This window comes from Camponotus vicinus, unplaced genomic scaffold (genome assembly GCF_025532165.1).
Source record: "Camponotus vicinus isolate PSW18456_S1 unplaced genomic scaffold, iyCamVici1.0 SCAF_12, whole genome shotgun sequence".
Taxonomy (NCBI): Eukaryota; Metazoa; Arthropoda; class Insecta; order Hymenoptera; family Formicidae; genus Camponotus; species Camponotus vicinus.
In genome coordinates this window covers 17,580,427-17,601,505 of record NW_028141948.1, presented here as the reverse complement: position 1 = coordinate 17,601,505, position 21,079 = coordinate 17,580,427, and the positions used below count along the sequence as shown (strand labels likewise).

General features: G+C 42.0%; 3 protein-coding genes across 11 annotated transcripts in view; all 3 read right to left on the bottom strand.

The window, feature by feature from the left end:
- The window catches only part of LOC145963200 (colorectal mutant cancer protein), a 39,004-nt gene extending 26,131 nt beyond the window's left edge, over window positions 1-12,873 (bottom strand). For 3 of the 4 annotated variants that reach the window (XM_083084907.1, XM_083084903.1, XM_083084904.1), the window contains exons 1-3: window positions 12,240-12,873; window positions 11,671-12,084; window positions 208-431 (exon numbers count right to left, since the gene is read on the bottom strand). In XM_083084907.1, the coding sequence (XP_082941033.1) occupies window positions 208-431; window positions 11,671-11,780 (334 nt within the window). In that variant the 5' untranslated portion in view covers window positions 11,781-12,084; window positions 12,240-12,873. Of the gene's footprint in view, window positions 1-207; window positions 432-3,134; window positions 3,365-11,670; window positions 12,085-12,239 lie in introns of all 4 variants that reach the window. The other variant, XM_083084905.1, reaches the window with a different exon arrangement.
- Window positions 12,874-12,985: 112 nt separating this feature from the next.
- Ude (Uracil-DNA degrading factor) lies at window positions 12,986-15,610 on the bottom strand. Of its 3 annotated transcripts, none has more exons than XM_083084916.1 (4): window positions 15,435-15,610; window positions 14,408-14,763; window positions 13,595-14,323; window positions 12,986-13,496 (listed from the first exon to the last, which is right to left on the bottom strand). In XM_083084916.1, the coding sequence occupies exons 2-4, from the start codon at window positions 14,761-14,763 to the stop codon at window positions 13,220-13,222; spliced, it is 1,362 nt and encodes a 453-aa protein (XP_082941042.1). In that variant the 5' UTR covers window positions 15,435-15,610; the 3' UTR covers window positions 12,986-13,219. The 3 variants fall into 3 exon arrangements, with proteins under 3 accessions (XP_082941042.1, XP_082941044.1, XP_082941043.1); XM_083084918.1 differs by lacking the exon at window positions 15,435-15,610 and adding an exon at window positions 14,966-15,239; XM_083084917.1 differs by lacking the exon at window positions 15,435-15,610 and adding an exon at window positions 14,837-14,972.
- Window positions 15,611-15,799: 189 nt separating this feature from the next.
- Ets96b (ETS variant transcription factor Ets96B) overlaps window positions 15,800-21,079 on the bottom strand; it is a 49,530-nt gene continuing 44,250 nt past the window's right edge. For 2 of the 4 annotated variants that reach the window (XR_014436098.1, XR_014436096.1), the window contains exons 7-10: window positions 17,449-17,957; window positions 16,938-17,274; window positions 16,288-16,826; window positions 15,800-16,035 (exon numbers count right to left, since the gene is read on the bottom strand). Coding sequence is in view for 1 of the 4 variants with exons in the window: in XM_083084915.1 (XP_082941041.1) it covers window positions 16,405-16,826; window positions 16,938-17,274; window positions 17,449-17,957 (1,268 nt within the window). In the remaining 3 variants the exon portion in view is untranslated. Of the gene's footprint in view, window positions 16,036-16,092; window positions 16,827-16,937; window positions 17,275-17,448; window positions 17,958-21,079 lie in introns of those variants that run through there. The other 2 variants (XR_014436097.1, XM_083084915.1) reach the window with 2 other exon arrangements.

Here is a 21,079-nt window from a genome sequence, read left to right as displayed (position 1 = left end):
TAATATCCGTTACGGAATATTCCACGGTATATACACTTTGTATATTTTGATAAGCGAACGTGACATTTATATTCCCAGAGTCAGCGAGAGCGAGGATATAAATGGTACTTGTTACTTTTCGCGAAATTTCCGTTCTCCGCGCGCGCCGAGAGATTTATTATCGCAAACTGGAAGGTCGCGCAAGTTCCAACGATACGTAATTCTTACCGAGACTGTTGTCGCTGCTGGTGGGCAGGTATTCCGGCGTGTGATGCGGACTACTCCGCCGTTTGCCGGTCCGGAGCGCCTCGATTTCCGGTCTTAGGGCCAGACGTCGTCTAAGGAACTCTTGATAGGAAATGCGACCCTGCTCGTCCGCGCCCAATTCCCTCATCAATTCCTCCACCGAATTCTCGAGGTTCAATTCCCGGCATACCGTCAATAGGTCCTGGCTGAAAGTTCACGAGATAGGGTCATTAAGAATATTTTGTCGGAGGCGCGAGTTATAAAATGCATCAAGAATAGAGCTTGATTATCGAATAAAAAATGAACCACCGTATGACATTACGTTTCACCAAAAGTACGTCGAAGACGTTTAGAGAAATTCTTTATGGCTGGCGTGATCGCGCGGAGTTTCGACCGTTTAACGCGAATCGCAAATAACAAACCGTCGCATGTTGAGCGAAATGTGTATTACGAAGACTAAGTACTCTCTTCCTAATGAATAATTCATCTCGTGAATAATTCATACGTCAAACCGAGGTATGGCGCGGGAAGATGAGGCACGAAACAGTTAAAAGTGGAAAGGCATCGCAGCGTTCGCCGTGTATACAATTGTCTCGTATCGGTAGGATGCATATAACGGATCTACCCGAGGGAGAGTATATATTTTATTAATATATAATCCATTATGTAGGTGCGATGCACCTCTCGCAACGCGGGCCACCATCATCCGATCGTCCGACGTGTACACAGCAAACGGATCTACGACGAGACCGCTCTGTCCCGAGGAGCGTTCTCTAAGGCGCTCTCTCGTTTTAACGATACCGTCGAGATTTATGTAATTAAAAGGGACGGCCGCTGGCGCTTGTCATATCATCCGCGCGATCGCTCCTCCGTCCATTACGGTTACGTTGCTCAAAATAATTATCTAACCGACTGGAAGGACGAGAGCAGGCCCGTCACTCTTGATTATCGGTCGCGTCGCGTCGCGACGCAGCCAGGAGCAACGTGGAGCAGCGAGGAGAGGCGCGATTCGCGTCACGCGAGCCGAATCCGCGGCGGGTCGTTCTGTTGCCATCCAGTGGCGCTAGGTCGACGGGACAAAATTAAAGATTCATCAGTTACAGAGCCGTCTGCCGTCACGGTGAGATATCCCCGGAAAATCGTTAAACCAGCCGGCCTCGTGATTTCGTTCTTCGCGCGTCTAGACGTAAAAATTGCAGCCGATTCCCGCCATTTGGAAAATTACAAGATCGCCAATTATTTATTCAGTGTCCACTCAAATCTTGTAAATAATTCTCTCATCTTTCAGGTATTTTTATTCAAAATTCCAGGTAAAGAGAATAATTTAAAGATTTTTGTGGCGCAACTTTTTGTCACATGCGGTTTCTAATGCTTTGCACTCGTATAATAAAGGAAAAACAGAGCCACTTGAGTTTTAAAAAACACAATATAATAAAGAATATGTGCTGCATATTCAATATTTTGTTAAAACATTGAATGTATAAAGAAATAGATGTATAATTATATTTTAAATACATATCAATTTTGTTTATCGGTGGATTTTACAATTTACAATAAAAGAACAAAATTATCAAAGGAAATTTTTTTTTAAATTTCCTGATTCTTAATAAAATGAGAATGGCCCCCAATTTTTTCAAATACACAAGAAATCTGAGAATTTCAAGTTTTCCACGTTTTTTCAGAAGGTAGATATTTTGTTACTATAATTTCGAGACTAACAATAAGAAGATAATAATTGATATTGATATTTATCGAGTGTCGAATATTATTATAAATGAATTAAAAGACTTTGAGTATATTTCAAATATGTTTTTATGCCAACGCATTTTAAATTAATTTCTTTTACAGAGGATCATCTACACAATATACCTAATTTCCATCAATTTCCTCTCTTTTTTACAAATAGCATACATGTACATTCGTGAAACGTCAATTATATCGGGGCCAATTCTGAGGTCAGGAGCCCGAGGTATCCATCTCTATCATTCTCATCGAAACAATGGCGTCGCCGGTTTAGGGACGACCATCGAGAATTAAACGTCACGCATTAATTACGTTCCCTCCTCGCACGCCACCGCGACGTCCATCGCGTGCGATATTAATGGATTACGTATATAGCATCGTCGTCGGCGCAAGCTCGCTTCCGGCTATATAAACGCTTCGTCCTGCAACGGAGGCTGCATCGGAAATTTAATTGATACTTGCGAGCGTTGTACTCGAGCGTTTCACGCAATTGATGCGCACGATTATGTCAGCGAGTTTTATCGACCGAATAGTTAATTTTCATTAAAGTTAGATTATAGTTATATATTCGTTTTACAATCCTTTCCAAGAAAGTCCAGTTACTCCAGCAGTATAAAAAATTGATGATTTTTAGAATCTCTTTTTTATAAATATTAGAAATTAGTCCTTTTGGCCCTACATTTTCATTTTTGAATACGCTAGTAGAGGCTAATATTGAATTAAAAAAAAACTCAATATCCAAGATTAACAAATTCTGATATACTTTGAATGTTTGAATGTTTATAAAAGCATATGTAAAACGCCAAAAAGATAAATTTTAATATTTTTCAAAAAAAGTTTCTAAAACTCATAAATTGTTAACATTTATATTAGACTAGGTAAATAATATTGTATATTTTTAAAAAAGAGAGAGAGATACGAAATCTGAACTAAATAAAGATTTCAAAGTTAATATCGATAGAATATTTAGTCGATCGAACAATTGACTTTGTCACATTGTTAAATAAAGATCCTAATGTTTTCTAAACAAATTAATTCTTATCGTGATTTTTGACGCGACGAGATTTTTTAAGACGCTCGTCGCGAAATAATTCTGCGCCGGTTGCGTTTATTAATAGATGAAGAGACAGAGAGCACGATTTTAGGATTATACTCTCGTATAGTACCGTCGTAGAAACACTCCGCGATGTCCGTGTCTATGTCGGGACAGTCTCTCCACAGTTCTAGTTTCCCAAGGTTTGAGCGACTGCATCTTGCCTTGTTCTTCACCCTTCGTCGTTTTTCTTGCACGCGCCACCGACAACCATTCGCTTCAAATTTACTTTGAGTTAACGCCACGACCGTTCGCTTCAAATTCACTTTGCGATAGACTCTTCGTTTATGATGAGCAAGCGAGCTAAATGACGAGACATACAGAATATACAAGTATAAAAAGAGTCAAAGATTCTCTCGTATCAATTTTGCAATCATTAGTCATATTTTTCTTGAAAGCAGAAATAAAAATAAAAATATTTTACTCCGCATTATCGATTTAATCATTTTCTTGTCAGTCATGTCGCAATTTCAAACAACTTTTACATCATCGTAAGACGCAATAAGTATACCTCTATTAGACTTCTAATCAAAGAATATACAATTTTTATGGATCTTCTAGAAGATATTTAAAATATACAATCTAAAAAAATAAAAATGGAAAATTTCTCCCTCTCGTGATAAAGTTTAATCAGCACTTTTCAAAACTAAGCGTTACTTAAAATTAAATCATCAACTTTTTATAATTATTAGAGAGAGAGAGAGAGCGAAGAGATGGCTCCGTCCATAAGCAATTCCCAAGTTATTAAAATTTAATTAGATCACGCGGAGAGAATCTTAACGAAGATTATCACGTCTGCGAAACGGATCGCGCGAGCGACGTCGCGATGCCGACGACGCGTCGAACGTCACTGCGAGTAGACGCCTTTCGCGCTGCGGTTCGAGAGGCAAAGCGAAAGAAAAATCTGTCCATATATCGTTGTCGGCGTGAAAAACAAATGCAACTTAATCCCACCGCATGTCACTCGTCCAGTTGCGTTCCATTCGCAGCATCGCGCGTGCGGTTTAACGCCAGACACGCGAGTTTATTTTAAATGCATATATATGCGTCGCTCTTTCTTTCTGTCTTTTTCTCTCTTTCTCTCTCTTTCTGTTTCTTCGCGGGTCACCTTTCCCATGAAGAAACCGTTTGTTCGCTAGTCGGAATGAGCGACGATTATTGCGACAGCGAGAGAAAAGCTTATAAATATTTCATCAGTCTTTTTATTAAGGCTTTTTATTAGTCTTTTTATTATGTTTTTTCTTGCAATCTTTTAATTAAAATTTATTCTCGACATGTACACGCACATTCTCTATTTCTAATTTTTCTAAAATTAAAGATATATATTTCCATTATCGTTTTTCATTACTTTTTAATTGATTTTTACTTATAATTATACATGAATGAACTCCTTCTAATATGCCATTATTTAAAATAATTGTTGGACTAGAAACTGTTGAAATGAACGATTATTGCAACAACGAGAGAACTTATAAATATCTTATATTTTACTTGAATCATCCATCTATACGACTCTATAAATTTAACTTTGCTTTTCTGCAAATATAATACAAATATAATTGATTATTTATCATCGTTTCTCTTTACTGCAATTTTTTATGACTAAATCCTCTCTTCCTTTCTATTTAATATTTTGCAAAGATATTTGTTTAATAATTACGAAAGAAATATCGAAAAATGTCGAGAGTGTCGAATAATTATTCAAAGCTCGCGGTCTTTGTTCTCTATCGCAACGCATAACGTATTAATTTATTCGAGCGTTACCTGGAAATAAATGTAAAACACCCGATCGCGAAGCACACGGCGCACACGAGTCGTGTATTTACACGGCAGCAATTAAACGGCACTTGAACGCCGCTTGTATGGCGAGTGCAATAAATGTGCCGCCACGTGAGAAACGATTACGTCGTAATACGTGGTTTATCATCGGCGTCCGTGTATTTATTCGCTGGATGAGAAAAGTGAATTTAACGGCTTATTTAATTTCTGCTCGCATTATTACGCGGACCCACGCGAGGCCTCGAGTTACGCAAGCGCCCTGCCCTGTCTCCCTTTAATATATTTTACGATTCAATCGATTGGATTAATTTTCGCGCGATTAATCTTTCTCTCTTTGCGTTAAATGTTTCGTTAATTGGAGAAATAAGCTGCCGAATCAAACGTATATACATGTACCTGTGTATCCATATTTGGAACGCCAAGGAAATTACGGAGCGGAGATGAGAGGAAAATGTGAAAGCTGCGATTCGCGCGCGACGCGGATGGATGGATTGAAATTATCAGCCGAGGACGCCGTCGAGAGGATTTTCCAGGCCTTGAAGAAAATTCCGAGGGAATACACGAGCTTGTGTCGATATTGGACGTGGCGCGCGCGATTGGATCAAAACTCAATTTTGCCTCGACCTGTAACGCGGTGATCTCGTTACAGTCCTTTCCCGTTTTCTGATCCAGCGGATTCTCTCTCTCTTTCTCTCTCTACTTTTAATCATAGCTCGTGAAACAGTGCGTATGTATGTAGAAAGAAAAAGAGAAAGAGAAAAAGAGTTGACCCGAAAAAGCACCAAGCAAAAGAATTCAGAAAAATATCAAAGAGACGGAAAATATAGGAATGATACATCTTTGTAAAGTTAGCATTCCACTATAGAATTTCAATGCAATTGATAAAGAATTGAAAAGAAATTCTCTTTTCTGCGCAAAGAATTCCAAATTATCCAGTTTTGAGATTCGCGACTGTATTGTCGGAGAAAACGAGTCCTACGCTAGATTTAAAAAGCAGACACGCAATACTCTATACGTAACGGACCAGTAAGTGACATACATTGTTGAGAGATGTGAAACCTATGCTACACAATACCATGGCCAAGATCTTTCTCCCACGTTAAAATGTTACTTCTCAAACCTGATTGTACCGATACGAGATCATTGTTCCAGAGACTTGTGTGAGATTTGCAGAAAAAAACTTTCTACGTGCGTGAGAATCGCGATTAGATTCCTATTACATCGTGTCGCCCTTTGGCATTTCTCCGAAAAAAGGACTTCTCGCAACCTTTATATCCAAGTCTTCCGACATTGAAGTTACGTAAAAGAAGAAAGACGGATGGTACCATTATTAAATTTTGTCTTTCGAATTTATACAGTAAAGTCTTGATAGAAATAAAGTTAAAAATAAAGAGATAGACGAGAAGAATATCAAAGAAGAGAAATGATTGTTTTTTTTACAACGCGCGAAAAAAACGATACAAAAGACATATAATATCGACGAGAAACAAGCGGAAGAGAAACCGGTGAAAAAAACTAGCATCGAACAGCGCAATGTCATTGTAAGAGTATCTCGCTGTATTTCGTATCGAGAGACTCAGCGCGATCCCTCAAAGTCTGTTGTAAAAAGAGCCTTATACCACCTTATAAAGGGCTAATCCGCCCTTTCGGAAAGAAGCGAGCTCTCGCCTCTCGTCGAGTACCATCCCGCGGGCGCTATTAAAAACAAAACGAGAAAAAGAAGATAAAAAAAGGGAGAGAGAGAGAGAGATGCGGAAAAAGAAAAGCTGCAAGCGATGGAGCAGCAGAGGGGAAAGAGGAAAGAGGAACCTAACGCTGGTTTTTAACGACAAGGGAGGTTCTTCTCGCTCTTGAACGAATCCGCCCGCAGCACTCCATCTCCTCTTTTTAACGACCATCTCTTTGTCAGCGCTCTCTGTCCCTCGAGAGGTTTAGATTTCGCGATAATTAGCGAGGAATCGTGTTACTCCGATTACGAGGTTGTCGCGACACCGGACCTTCGCATGTCGTCGATTTTAAAACCGTCTGGTTAAAACCGTCTGGTTGAAACCGTGTGGTTAAAAATACGATCTTCTTATATGATGGAATTTTGCAAGAATCCAGAGATCTCACACGCCAGAGAGAAGTTTACGGCCGTCAATTTTAGCGTCGCGATCACCGATAATGCAATTAATTCTCGGAATTTGACTGATGTTAATAATTCACACCGGCGACGAGAGATGTGAGACCTTGACGTCGCCAGCTATGATATTGGCGTATCGATCGCCAGGATTCATCAAATTTATAGTGGCTCCGAAAATATATTCAGACTTTAACGTTTAACGAAGGTCTGCTCCGTCGCGCCCGTTAGTTTTTATTTCGAAAAAAAAATATCCATAAATGACGAGATGCAATGTCACTGAAAAAAAAAAACATGTTCTCGTCACTTTACGCACATACAAATTTTCCACGATCGTTATCGTAATTATGTATCATATTAATCTATTAATTAGCAAGTAAAAATTCTCCTACATTATCTTCATTTAGCCTTCATTTAGGCCTTCAGCCTCAAGGAGAAGCGTGAGAAAAGCAAAGATTCTACAGACAATCGTCGATGACGCGTCGACAAAACGAAAATTTTCCGTGCAACGGCGGCAAATATATTCTCCCCTGCTGGTCAGAAGAAGCGTAAATAACGATAACTGGTCGGGACGATTTCGAGATTTATCGCGGCAGAGTCGAACCGTGAGGCGAGATAAACGAGGCTACGAGAGCAAGCTTGTCCGCGCGTAACGAAATTACGAGTGCGGATCGCGCGTAAAAATGGCCGGCCGTGGAAATGGTTTCGCCGCAAAATGCGCCGCTATCCGAGGATTGACGATCGATCAATTTTCACGCAGGATGCACGGACGGAAAAAAAGAATCAAAAAAGTGAAAAATACAATTGTAAATAGATGTGACATATTGGCTAACTTTTTAATATAATAACGTCTTTATCGTTGTCCCCCTCCGGCTCTCTCTTATATGATTTGTCTCTGCTCCTTCTGTAAAGTAAATCGAGTAAACGATACGGGTAAACGAGAATAGCTTTTTTTGGAGTCCTCAGTCGAGATATCGATTCCAGCGAGCGCAATATTTCTTTCAGAAAAGACTGTCGCAAAAATTTCCTCCCGCTATATTTACCTGCCATGTCGCATACAAATCCAGGTAAGTCACCCGTTGCATCTTTTATCCGGTTGGCTTAGATGTCAAGGAAATTTGGCAATTGTCGCGAAAATGTCCATCGGCGAAAACATCCCGTTATAAATCATTTATCGAGTCTAATTTTCGTACAATATTTCGAAATGACAAGTTCAACATCAGTAGTAGTATACTTACGATATTAATTTTTTGCAAAGCTAATATTTTTGTTCTCGCCCATGAATTCTGTAAAACGACGCAATTAAATTTTCACAAACTTTTTTGGAATCGATTCATTATTCGTATCGAGTGAAACTTGCCTCCGGAGATTCCTCTCGCGATAAAAGAGCTATTCGAAGGAAGAGAATTGTTATTCATAAAAAAAGAAATATATGGCATCGGAAATTTATTCGTAAAGTGAATAGTCGACAGAGAGGAACTAAGACGGTGGAAAGATAAAAAAGATATCGAGGAACGGAACCACGCGAATTTTACCGGAGCAACGATGGAAAACTCGCTTCTTTATTCCTTCGCATTATATTCCATAACGAAATAACCGAAATTTTACGTTTACTACGTTCGCGTTCGTTCACGGAAATCTGTTGCATTACGGGGGTGGATGCAGCCCGTATTCGTCGCGTGCGAACCGATTGTATTTTACGCGATAGTAGAAAGGGCCGCGGGGGAGAAGAGGAACAGAGACAATAAAGGAGGGTATGATCGGAGGACGGGGGAGGAGGGGGAGGAGAGAGAAACGAAAGGGGCGAGAGAGAAAAGCCGATAAACGAGTCTGCAAACGCAGGCTGCGCGCGAAGGAGTAGTCGTATAACCACGTATAACCGAAACGAAGAGGGAGAGAAGACGAAAGAACCCGATCGCGGTTGTAGTGTGACTCACTTGCCATAAAACGCGGAAGGGGAGGTAGGGGAGCAGGGGAAATCAGCCCTCCGTTCGCTCGGGGCCAACCCTCGGAATATCATCGAGGGTCTGCATCGACGAAATCGACCTTCCTTTCCCTTTTGTTATCAGTCCGAGAAACACACAATCTCTTTTCGCGGTCGCCTTGCGTGAAACGCCAAGCTGTATTCTAGAAAATCAGGTCATCGAGGTTCCTAACGTCAATCCGATAATTCCAAGTGTAAAGATTTGGCTTTCAATGATGGCGCGTTTTGTTATTTCATCTCTCCCTCCGAGAGAACTAAATTTACGTAGAAAGGAAAATATTTTTTTAGATAAAATAAAGATAAAAATTATCTCGTTGTAAAATCGGAACGCTCTAAATATCATACATATGCTTGGAGAAAAAGCTAACGAAACTTTGCGTGTAAAGCACGTGCGCCAGAAACGTCGTGCATCACGTGCGACAAAATTCTAAAGTGGCGAGCGAGGATATAACGAGGTTACGAAAGCGCGTCGTAATGAATGCCAACGAGTCGGGAAATATTGTTTCATCCTTCTCTTTCTTTTCGCGAGAGAGAAAGAGAGAAAGAGAGAGGAATTGCGGTTCCGCCGGGTTTACTCTCTTAATTTGTTTGTAGAACGCGCTCTCCCCCTCGTCGAGCTCCGCCGCTCGATGAATGTCGTTTACAAAACGCATCTATATACGAGACTAGACGCCACACGCGCATCGCATGGCTCTCTCTCTCCGTTGAGCCGATGGGAATAAAATATGAAAAGATAAATAAATCGCGCGCGCGAGTCGAATGATCGCCATAAAACATGCGGCGACGACGCGTTCGACGCCGCAATAAATTATTGCTCGTTAACGAATCGATGTTACTCCCCCCAGGGCGATAATTAACGACGTAAAGGCAATTATTATCGCGCGGGGAGGGGGAGGGGACGGGCGGTTAATTATAAATCATTCCCGTTCCAATCGCGCAGATGTTGCCCGCGACCTCGAAGCCGAGGATTTATCTCGGGACAATCGAGCGCGAGATTCGTTAACGGTGCCAACAACGGCGCGGTAATTTCTCGGAAGATCCGATCATTTTATCGTACCACACGGTAAAACTAGATCGCCGGCGATAAATCTCGTTCGCGAGATTAAAGCCCGCGTAGGCATTCCTTTTGCCTCTCCGCCCTCTCCGTCATCCTTCTCTCTCGCGACGCGCATCTTAATTCAATTTTCTTTAAACGAATCCTCTCGCGCGATCCGCTAAAAGAACACGGACAACCAACGCGAGTCTCTTTTGACTTCTGACGCAGAGTCACGTTAAATCTACATCTGAATCCGGCATGTTGTATCCTTAGGTAGATCGCTAAAATGGATTTCTCTTTGAAAAATACCAACAGTTATCGCCACTCTATCCCTTAGAAAAAAATCCCTATGAAAAAAAATATCAATTTTAAATTAAATTTTAAAAGCTTTTTGCGATATTTAAAAAGTCATCAGTTTTCATTTGCGGATTGACGAATCGGTATGTGGAAAAGGCGCGATTAAATGAAAGAGAGAAGCGAGTTCTCTCGTCCGCCTTCCACGCATATAAATATAGTTTGCGTAGCTTATAGCGTACGTAGAGCGGAATCCGTGTAAACATTATACGCGCAGAGACCGTGCCCACGTAAGTTTATCCGCGGCAGAGAGCTACGTAAGAACTATGGTGGGCGGGAGGAGCAAAATGGACCGTAATGTTCGACGAGCGCGATAAAAGGTGCACCTAAAGCTTCATCGGAAGGGAATAAAAGACAGCGCGAGTTCACGAGAGAAGAAACGCAACGCGTCGTGCTAGGAACGCAATATCGAGGTCTCGCCAAGCCGAGTCCCTTCGTCGGGGAAAAAGAAGAGAAACCAAGGGGGAGAAACATATCGAGACACGGATAACGATAGCGAGCCAGGAGCAAAATAGAACGTAAAACAACGTAACAAAACGTTCCTCGATAGAATCTCGTTTACCGGAACCGGAAAACAAAAAGTAAGAGGTATCTCGTAACTCTCGTTGCGTTATAATTTTGTCGAATAAAAAGACATTTCTCGAGTTGCAAGTTTCACGAAACATAGACGGCTACTCGATAATTTGATACCGAGGAAATGTTTTTCGTCGAGAAAAATCGTCCGAGACGGAAAGGATGATAAAGTTGCGCAGTTAATACAGTACCGCTCGCGAGAGCTGCTCGTCGTCGTAAATTATCGTAAACTTATTATTGGATGCGCGTTCGCCTTCTATTACCGCGGCGCGACCCCGACAGTTTAGTTTACTCGCAAAAGTTTACAGAATAAAAAGAAATAGACGCCACGCGCGCCAGCCAGCCGGCCGTCTCTCCCGGGAGAGTCGGCCATCTCTCGCCGCATTCACGATGAAAAAAGAGAGAAAAAGACAGAAACGATCTTAATTAATTGAAGAAATTATTAAAATGTACCGCCAACAACAACCGTAGTCACGTCAACGCGCGAGAAGTCTTTCCGTTGCGCGCGCGCGCGCGCGCGACATCAGCTGTCATTAATTATTACTAACCGCGCCAAGATTCGTGCGTTCCGAATTGAGAAATTCAACACATATTTAACACATTCATACTTGTATTTGGAGAAATTCAACTCGACTGGATTATATACCGTTACATACCATTATTTGTCTCAATATTTTGGATCGAAAGTAGCTTTTATATATCGATGAATCGATTCATTCGCGGTTTCTACCTCGCAAACATCGCATCTTTCTCTTTTGGCTCACCTGTCGATGTATCCGTCGCCGTCGCCGTCGCATGCCTGGAACAGCTTCCGGATGCGTTCCTCGTCGCAAATGGAGCCCGTCTCGCTTTCGGCATCCGCGGTCTGCGACATCTTCTCACTGGAGGTTGCGCTCGGCCGTCTCGCAACGAACGGTCGTCATCGGTATTCCCGCCGATCGGTGGCAGCCGCCGTCGTTCGCCTCGCGCCTCATTTGCTCGCGATTGCCCGCCGAATTGCGTGCCGAATCTTAATTCGCGCCCGCGCGAAGGGATCGATGTCGTCGTCGCCGCCGCCGCTGTCGCTGCCCACGCGCGTCTATCTCGCGACACGCGACGACGCGTGCCGGTCGCGCGACAGACGTCGAGGCATGATCGCTAGTCGCTACCGCGACTCTTCTTCGCCCTCTATCGTGTCTCTGGAATGAGAGAAAAATCGCTATATTCTGTCACAGGGCGTTATTCAATATTTACCACATTACGTAGGAAAGTAACTCCAATCGAGTTTCTTATCAATGAAATCTCAATAACTGTCACAAAGTGACAAATTACTACGAATCTCGATTCCACTCACCTCGCTGCCGCAACCCCGATTGACCCCGTTTCCCGACGAGAGTGGGAGTCAGAGTCCAGCGACTCGGCGCGTGTCAACGGCACGCGAGACTCGAGTCGACGACAGATCCGTTGGTCGCGAGAAACATTCCTCGCAACTCGTATGTACGCGATGATCGAACAAGGGGCGGTTATCGCGGCACACGGTCCATCCTCGTGTCATCGACGCGTATCTCGTCACCGGAATTCCGAGGATGATACTCCCCTCCCACCTCTCTCACCCTCGCCGGCGCGGATGGAATTTGTTCGTCGACGCGATAGGCGCCGCCGCCGTTCTATTTTTGGACGCGCTCGGCGGATGCCACCCGCGATCTGGCTCCGATTGTGCGCGCGGGATATAAACAGACCCGTCAATGCGGGATCGCGCGATGTCGTTTCGAGCGATTCGCTTTTCTCGCGATAACGTCCCGGGCTCGCTCGATCCGCACCCAGTTCAGCAATGCCTCGCGATTCTCTCGCGCACTGAAAACACACAGCCTGCGTTCGTGTCGCCGCGATGTCAACGAGTCACTAACCTTACTCTAACCTCAAAACCGAAACAGCGACTCACCCTACTCTCAAAGGTGACTGACGAAAACTATCGATCGAGTCGCGGTCGAAAACCTTTAGCCGGTCGATCGCGGCGCCATCTCACGTGTCGTGATAAAGTTACATGACCGAAAAGGCTGCGCGGATAAAGATAGATACAGTCGGTAAATGGCCGATGAATAATAATCAAAGTAGTTGCGCTATTTCAAAATTACATGTACATAAATTGCTTACGAATTATCTGCGTAACATGTGGGTTTTTTGAATGGACTTTTTTCATATAAACATGTAAGTTATGTAAACTGTCAGACTACAAAAGATAATAATCATATTATAAGATAATATTGATATAATATATTAATATTTATATGATGGCGATGTAGCCAACAATTTGACATTTATCAAGCCACATTATTAGTCAGCGGCTTCAAGTTTCTCGCTTAATGTTGGCAAGAGCTTCTTCAGTTTCGCGACATCGTAGCTGAAACCCCACATAATGCATCGTACGTGCTCCACAGTGGGCAAACCTCGGAATTTGGCATCCGTGTCAAACCATTGGATGTGGCTCTTTTTTATGCGATCCATCAACTCTCGCAAGTGTTCGTTTCTCTTTATATCCCACGTAATATTCGAATGCGGAACTCTAACAGATCTGAGTTTCTTGTAATCGCCGTCTGCCTCTTCGTAGACTCTGTAAAATCAAATGCAAACGAAATATTTTGATGATAAATTTTAATTCTCATATCTTTTTCTTTTATAATTTTCTTATCGATAAAAAATGAGACTCACTCGAGGAAACCGTTATCATCGATGCCATATTTTTCGGCTAAAGGTTTAAAGGCCCGCACAATGTCGATCGCTAGATAATTAAAGTTCTCTTTTGATCGGCCGTTTACATTGTAATCGGTGATCCAGTTCTCAAAGACATCCACGGCTTCCGTCATATTCTTAATCTTTTGCTTATCCTTTGTGCATGATATCACTCTCCTGGCTCGCTTTACCAAGCCGCTGATTGCATGGAACTGATACGATATGTCCCTGCCTTCCAAGGACTTGATGCTCTGCAAAGCTTTCTCCTTATCCTTGAAACTTAACACGCTCTCTAATTTTTCGTTCCGCTGATTCTCTTCAGCTTCCGATGAATGTTTCGCAAACTTTGTTTCCGGCTCGCTATCGCTGCTCGACGAACCATCGTGAGTTCTCTTTGCGCCTCGCCGTTCTTCCTCGATGTCCGTATCATTACTATCCTCGCCAAATTTTTCACGTACCTGAGTCACCAATTTCTTCAACTTTGCAGGATCGGGACTGTACGCGAATACGATGCATCGCGTGTGCTCCTTCGTCGGCAGTCCCCGAAGATCTCCCGCATCCGTCTCGTACCATTGGATGTGCTCGTTCTTGATCTTGCCGATAATCTCTTTTAAGCGCCTATTCCTTTCAATATCCCACGTGATGTCTCCGCCAGGCACTTTCGCCGTCCGTAGGCTCTTGTAATCGCCCTTCTCAGCCTTGTAGGCCCTAATATGAAAATCTACATCAGTTCATCGAATCATCTTGAGTCTTTATCATAAAAAAATTAAAATACGATTATTGGATTTTTACCTGAAGAAGTCGTCGTTCCACACATCGTACTTCTTTGCGAGACCACGAAAGATCTTGATTGTTTCAATCGGCAAGTATGCAAAATTCTCTTTTCCTCGATTATTCACTTTGTAATCCGTCAGCCAATCTTCAAAGATTTTCAGGGAATCTCGCAGATTCGCCAGTTTCTCTTCGTCCCGAGTGATCTGCAATGTTCTTTTCGTACGACTGATGAAGCTCGTGATTACGTGATATTGATAACTAATGTCACGGCCGTCCAACGCCTTTAGCGTATCCAACGCTTTCTGCTTATCCTTGAAACCCATTGCTCCTGCTATTTCCTCCTGCTCGGCAGATTTCGTCTGTGCCATTTTCATCTACGCGGAAAAATGATCTCTAGCTATATTTTAGTTCTCAGTTAATGTAACGTCATACGAAAAAGATACAAACATGTCGCAAACATATGTACGATTATACATAAATATTAATCGATCAATTATTGAGTAACATGATTATATGCTATTAATCGCTTCCAATTATCACCAATTGATATTCAATAATATGGAAATGATAAATTACGTGTTTGGCAGTATTTGATTTTGGCAGTTAAGTTTTCGGGAAATTGGCAACGTTCATGAAGTAATCGATTCAAAGCGGCGCAGCCAATCATCAAGAGACGACGCGCTCGAAGGCGGAGAAACAGTCAATCAGAATGCGAAGCGCGTATGTCAGTTTTATCGTTGACGTAGTCCTCGGAATTATGGAAGCTACATGGAAAAGATCAATACCTACTCGGCGATGGTTTAATCGTTATACTTGGCAACCTTAACCAAAAGTTAGTGCGACTTTCTTTGGTATATTATTTGATTTAACATTCATTATTAAAACTTTAGCTACATGAAATTTTTCGAGCCGGGAATTTCATTTCGAATGCTACTCTTGACACATGTGTTTAATATTATTTCACCAATCACATTACATTAAAATATATAATTAAAATTTATATTAAAATTAACAAAATGCTGACAGAATTAAAAAAGATACTTACGGATATGCAAATTTTTGAATGCTCTAATTACATAAATTAATCACACAGTATTATCTCAAATTGTGCACTTTAGCCACCGACAGTCTTCAGTATCACTCGTACGAATCTCGGTTGCCGTTACTACTGCTGCTATTCGTAAAGTGTTTCTAGTAGGTTTTGAATCGCAAGGTTGACGAGTCGGCTTAAGTCATCGGTTATACTTATTCAGAGAAACTTTGTTGCGTGCTAAGAAAGAGAACGGTCGACGGTGTGAACGAGGAAAAGCGAGAGGTCGATATAAACATGTTCAATCCGTGTGTCAGAGCCCGAAATACACGATTAATCGCGCATTTACGTCATATGCGCATCATCGAGAACGCAAAAAGAGGACGATCCATTCTATGACCTAATATTTATTGACTTTTCTAGATTACGAATTTTTATTTTGTAATACTTGATGTTATTTTCAGTCGTTGCAAATCTATGTTTTCTACAATTTTATTTATTAATTCTTATTTTTAGACATCACGAGGAAACAATATTTTGAGTACTCTTGCCGTTTCAAAGTCACATTTATCGAGTCTAATTGATGGAAATCCATCAATTGTTAATATATGTTGAGCTGTAAATAAAAAAAGAAAATATAAATCATGCAATTTATATAACCATTTGATAATCGTTCTATTGAGATAAAGATTTATTTTATATTTATAAAATAAATTACAACCGCGATAAACTACTAAAACAGCGCACAGTAATGATCGGAGATAACGCTTAGATGCAAATCGGAATTCGCATTAAAACAGATTTATCAGTCTATCTCCGATGATAATTCAGCGCGTAAAAATAAGTAATATTTACAAGATAGATTTACCACACATATACGTTCAGACGATTCGTAGCTTTGCTCCGTCACGAGGAACGTCAAATAGGGATCAACGGGAGATGTCCCTTTGAATAATATGCAAACAACAGATTCGATCACATTTATTTAACAGACGCAGCTTCCGACGCCAAGACACGTGTACGGCGCTTGTTCAATTTTCGAGCTCGCCGTGCTGTCTAGTATCGAAGACTGCGCGGAAGCGGTTGTAGCCGGTAATTGAGATCTCTGCACGCTTTCATAGGGTATCGATGCACCCTCCCGATCTCTGCCGGTACTCTCCGTTTCCTGGGAATACGAGTCCCTCGGTGGAGCTTCCTGCGCCTTCGAATCGAAAGCCGGCTCGTGCGACGACAACCGACTGTAGTTTAGAAAAGTCTCTGTATAGCTCGGGGGCGGATGATGATGGTGATGATGATTGCTACCGTACTGATGGGAATAATGGGGATGATATCTACTCGGTGGTGTTTTGAAGCCCTCGTTACCGCCGAGATATTGGTGCAAATGATGAAGCCCAGAAGGTCCATACACTATAAATAAAATATAACAATTCATGTTATGTATATGAATATTATAAATTTTAATATGCGAGAAATAACAATCAAGTTAATCAAGTCTGCTACTGTCTGCTAGTGTCTGACCTGCGGCGGTATTTGAATACATAGCGAAAACCGCGTCGCTATATCCCGCGGCAGAATGCTTCATCAGATCTGAAACTTCGTTCCCGCCCGTCCCTTTCCCGGGTGTTGCGTGACTTCGTACCATACTATTCGGAACTTCTCCGCTAATCCCCGAGGACGCGCCGGTCCCGTACGCCATATTGAAGAGCGCTTCCGGATCGCAGACAAATTTGTACACGTATCGCTCGCCGGCGACTTTTTGCATTATGCCTTTCTCGTAATAGTATCTCAACGAACGACTCAACTTGTCGTAATTCATAGCCGGTCTGTTTTTCTGAACGCCCCACCTGCGTGCGACCTATCGAGAAAAAGTAAGAGAAATTTCTATTAAAATCTCGGAATATTTTTTCATCTGAATGTTATATTTAATTAAAAATTAGAAAATTTAGTTACTTGAAATTAAGAAATTGGAAAATGAAGAAATATACAAATAAGTATATAAGGTATTTCTCGATTATTTCTTTCTACAAACCTCTTCCGGCTCGATCAACTTAAACTCCATCCCGCGCCCGGTCCACGCGATACAAGGTGCATTCGCAGGATCGTCGAGCAACGCTACGAGAAATTGCCACAATTGCAGTGAGCCGCGTCGTTGTTGCTGATAACCGACGGCTACGTCGCTCCAGCTGGGCACGCCGGTCGCCGACGACGGCCTCTTGTTGACGTGATCCGGATTCCAGGTTGAAACTGGCGAACCCTTCTTCTGATAACAACTATTCTGCCGTTCCCAGGACGAGTTTCTGGGATCTAATTGTGTGCCCAATTCCGTCCAAGTCGGCGTGGCGCTTCGTTTCGCGTAAACGTCAGAATTCCAGTTTTCTGATCGCGGTAGGAAAGTTTCAGAAAAGGTCGAGTGCCATTGAGAAGTTGAGGAAGAAGCGCTGGCCGGACGACTGGACGATGGTGACGAACCTCTGGGATGATCCCTCGTGACGTTTCCATATTGTTGCTGTTGACGTTGTTGATAAATTAAAGAGTTTGCTGTAACAAAACGCAGCATAACTATAGAAATTCAGTGGAAAACAGTAGAAAATATCTTGACATTTAATATAGAGAATGCGTCTAAACCAATAATACGATCAGAAAAAAATAATTTCTCACAAAGAAATAGATTAAAAGTGCAAAATAAAATTTTTCTAAACGTGTCATGTGTCGTCAAATTCATTATGCTAGCGACTATCAAGATATGAATAAAACAGGAATGTTCAGAGTAAGCAATTTAAAATTATTTAAATAACTGAAAAAGTCATGTGAAAAATATCACTTTTAATTTTTCAATGTAAAAAAAGTTGTTATACATTTATAATTTGGTAGTCACTATCGATACGAATTCAACAACATATGAGATAAAAGATAAAATTATTCAAGCTTTAAAGAAGAGAGAGAGAGAGCATAAATGTTATTAAGTTTTCAATTTTCAAAATTGTTTTTCTCAAGAATACAAACTTGCATGGAAAAAAAATTACATTTTTAATTCACTTTTTATAAGGTATCCATTTTTCAATTGCATTACTAATTTAAAAATTATATAAATTATTTTATATTCACACATAATAGTCACATCTGATCCTGACGTTTGACAACATTTAACAATTCCTACGCTCTTTTGCGCGAATACAACTATTATAAAAATCTAAAAATGACATAATGAACAATCTCCATTGGGAAGAAAGAATTTATGCTTTAGCGTGTACAAGAAACTTCGTATTAGTAAAATCATAATAGAAGGCGTCACGGTGCAGAGAGATGCGGGAAGGAGCGCGGGATTATCCACGGGCGTTTTTCCACGAGGAGGAGTAGGAGAACGAGGATGAGGGCAAGGAGAGGGGTCGAGGAAGAAATTCTCGAGAGGACAAAAACGAGAGCGCTCTCCTCGCATTACCGATTGCACTCACGCGCCGGGCCGGTTGAAGCGCTCTCGTCACACAAATATCGGCAGGAAATTGGTGGATATTCAAAGCCCAGCGGGGACTGGAGCCCGCCCGCGGATAGCGCGCGTTGATGCCCCCTGAAATATCGAAAGCCGAGCCGAGAGCTCGCGCGATATGTATATTAATCGGGCCGCGCTTCTCTCTCTTTCTCTCGGGGACTGCCGCCACCGCCGCCACCCCCTGTCGACGACGCGGTACCGAAAGAGCCATTCTCGGGCCGTAATCCGGTTACGCTCCAAGTCGCGCACGGGGAATATTGAAAAATTGAGGAGCCGCGCGAGCGATGATAAAACGTTGTTGCGATGCGTCCGATGCCGCGATGCGACAACGAGTGTCATCGGAAGGGCCGAAAGTTTCGAGACGACCATTTCCGGATCTCTTTTCGGAGCAAGACACAATAAAATCACGTTAATGGAAAAGAATAATACGCAAATTAAATGTTTCGCCAAAGATTCATTCTCGCGACATTGAAAAAAAGCTGCACCGGCGCATTAGACATTAAGTATATCTACAAATCATTTGCTTTTCATATTAATGATTTTTCACTCTCCATACTCTAATTTTTTTTATATATTTAAAACTACGTATTAAATCTCGGCAAAGAAATTCACCAGAGAAAAAATTAGGTTACGCTCTCCCTTCTATTTCACTTTTCGACAAACGTAGGTCGAATCTCGGACGAAGATCTCAGGAGGTAGCTGAAAGCTTTGGACCAATGTAGCACTCTCTGGGAAAGCGGACAGGGCGCCAGGGGATGACGAAAGGGGTTGACCTCAGCCTCGGTAGGCGAGCGGGGTGAGCCAGAGGCTTTGCGGGTGGTTTTAGATTAAAATTAATCGCGAGCTGATGAAACCGGTGGCGAGGTACCACCGCCGAGGGAGGTCGGAGAAGGGTTGAAATTCAGGACTGGCCATAGGGGGCGGCGGTACGCGTTGGACAGGGTGGGATCGGCTACGGAAAAGAGGATGGCTTCCACTCTCGTCCACTCTCAGACGAGGAGAAACGCGTTGTGTGCCGTTGCTCTTCCTCCCTTTTCATGCTCGTTTCGTTTCTCTTTCTCTTTGTCTCTCTCGCTCTCTCGCTCTCTCGCTTTTTCTCCTCTCTTCTGCCTCGCTGATCCTCGAATTCCGGCATAGTGTTCCGTTAATAATGCAAGCTCTATTTTCCAACCCACCTGACGAGCGGCGAAACCTGACGGGCTCGCCTTGTCCTTTCCCGAACGAGCGGGAAATACTCTTTTTTTTCGCGTACTCCACTCTCTGTCGCACATGTGTTTTTTTTTATCATAGAAATATTTACCGCGACGCGTATCAAAGATAGAAAAGGCGAATTCAAGTTTCATTCAACGCAAATTTTCCGCTGTATGTATATTGCGTGCATGGAAGAGTGATTCTGTGTTGGCAGAATAGACCGTCGCTATCCGTAATCCTCGTAATCCTCTGCTCGTATTAATTAGTGGAACTGTGGAACCAATCGGTATCCATTAACCGGTTATTACTATTCCGTTCGTTGTATTGCTCTCCGAATTGTTTGTCCCTTCTAAACGAGATAATCTCGAATATTGTATACTTTTCTCTAAACATTCTTCAACCATTCGGAATATTTAACAATTTTTGTAATTTTTTTTTTCACACGGGCAATTGTAACGATAATAAAGTTATTTAATACTTTATCGATCTGTCTGCATTTAAGAATAAAAGACTTTAAAATATTCCATTAATTTTCGCGCGTAAAATGCAAAACGATGTCTTTTTCTGGTTAATAAATTGGATGATCGTAAGTAGATTGCAGGATATCGATACGAGCAAATGTATCCTATTATTAACCTAAACTACGTGTGAATAATTAAAACGGCTTAATGGTAGGGAGAATTACGTCAAGAGAGAAGCATGAGCGTAATCCCAGGTGACTTGGTAGTATCGCGTATACAGAGTGTCGAGCCATGGATATAACCGTAACCGAGCTCCTAAAGGATTCGGCTCACCATGTATGTATGTATGTGTGCGTGAATAAAGGAAGACTAATCGGTCTGATTACAAAGCATGAGCTTGCAACCCCTCACTGACTCTACCTTTTGTGAACGGGACGAGTGGTGGTGATATGATAGTGTGTATCTTCTTTGATTCACATGGCCTATTAGATAATGAACATCGATAGAAAAACCGTCATTAT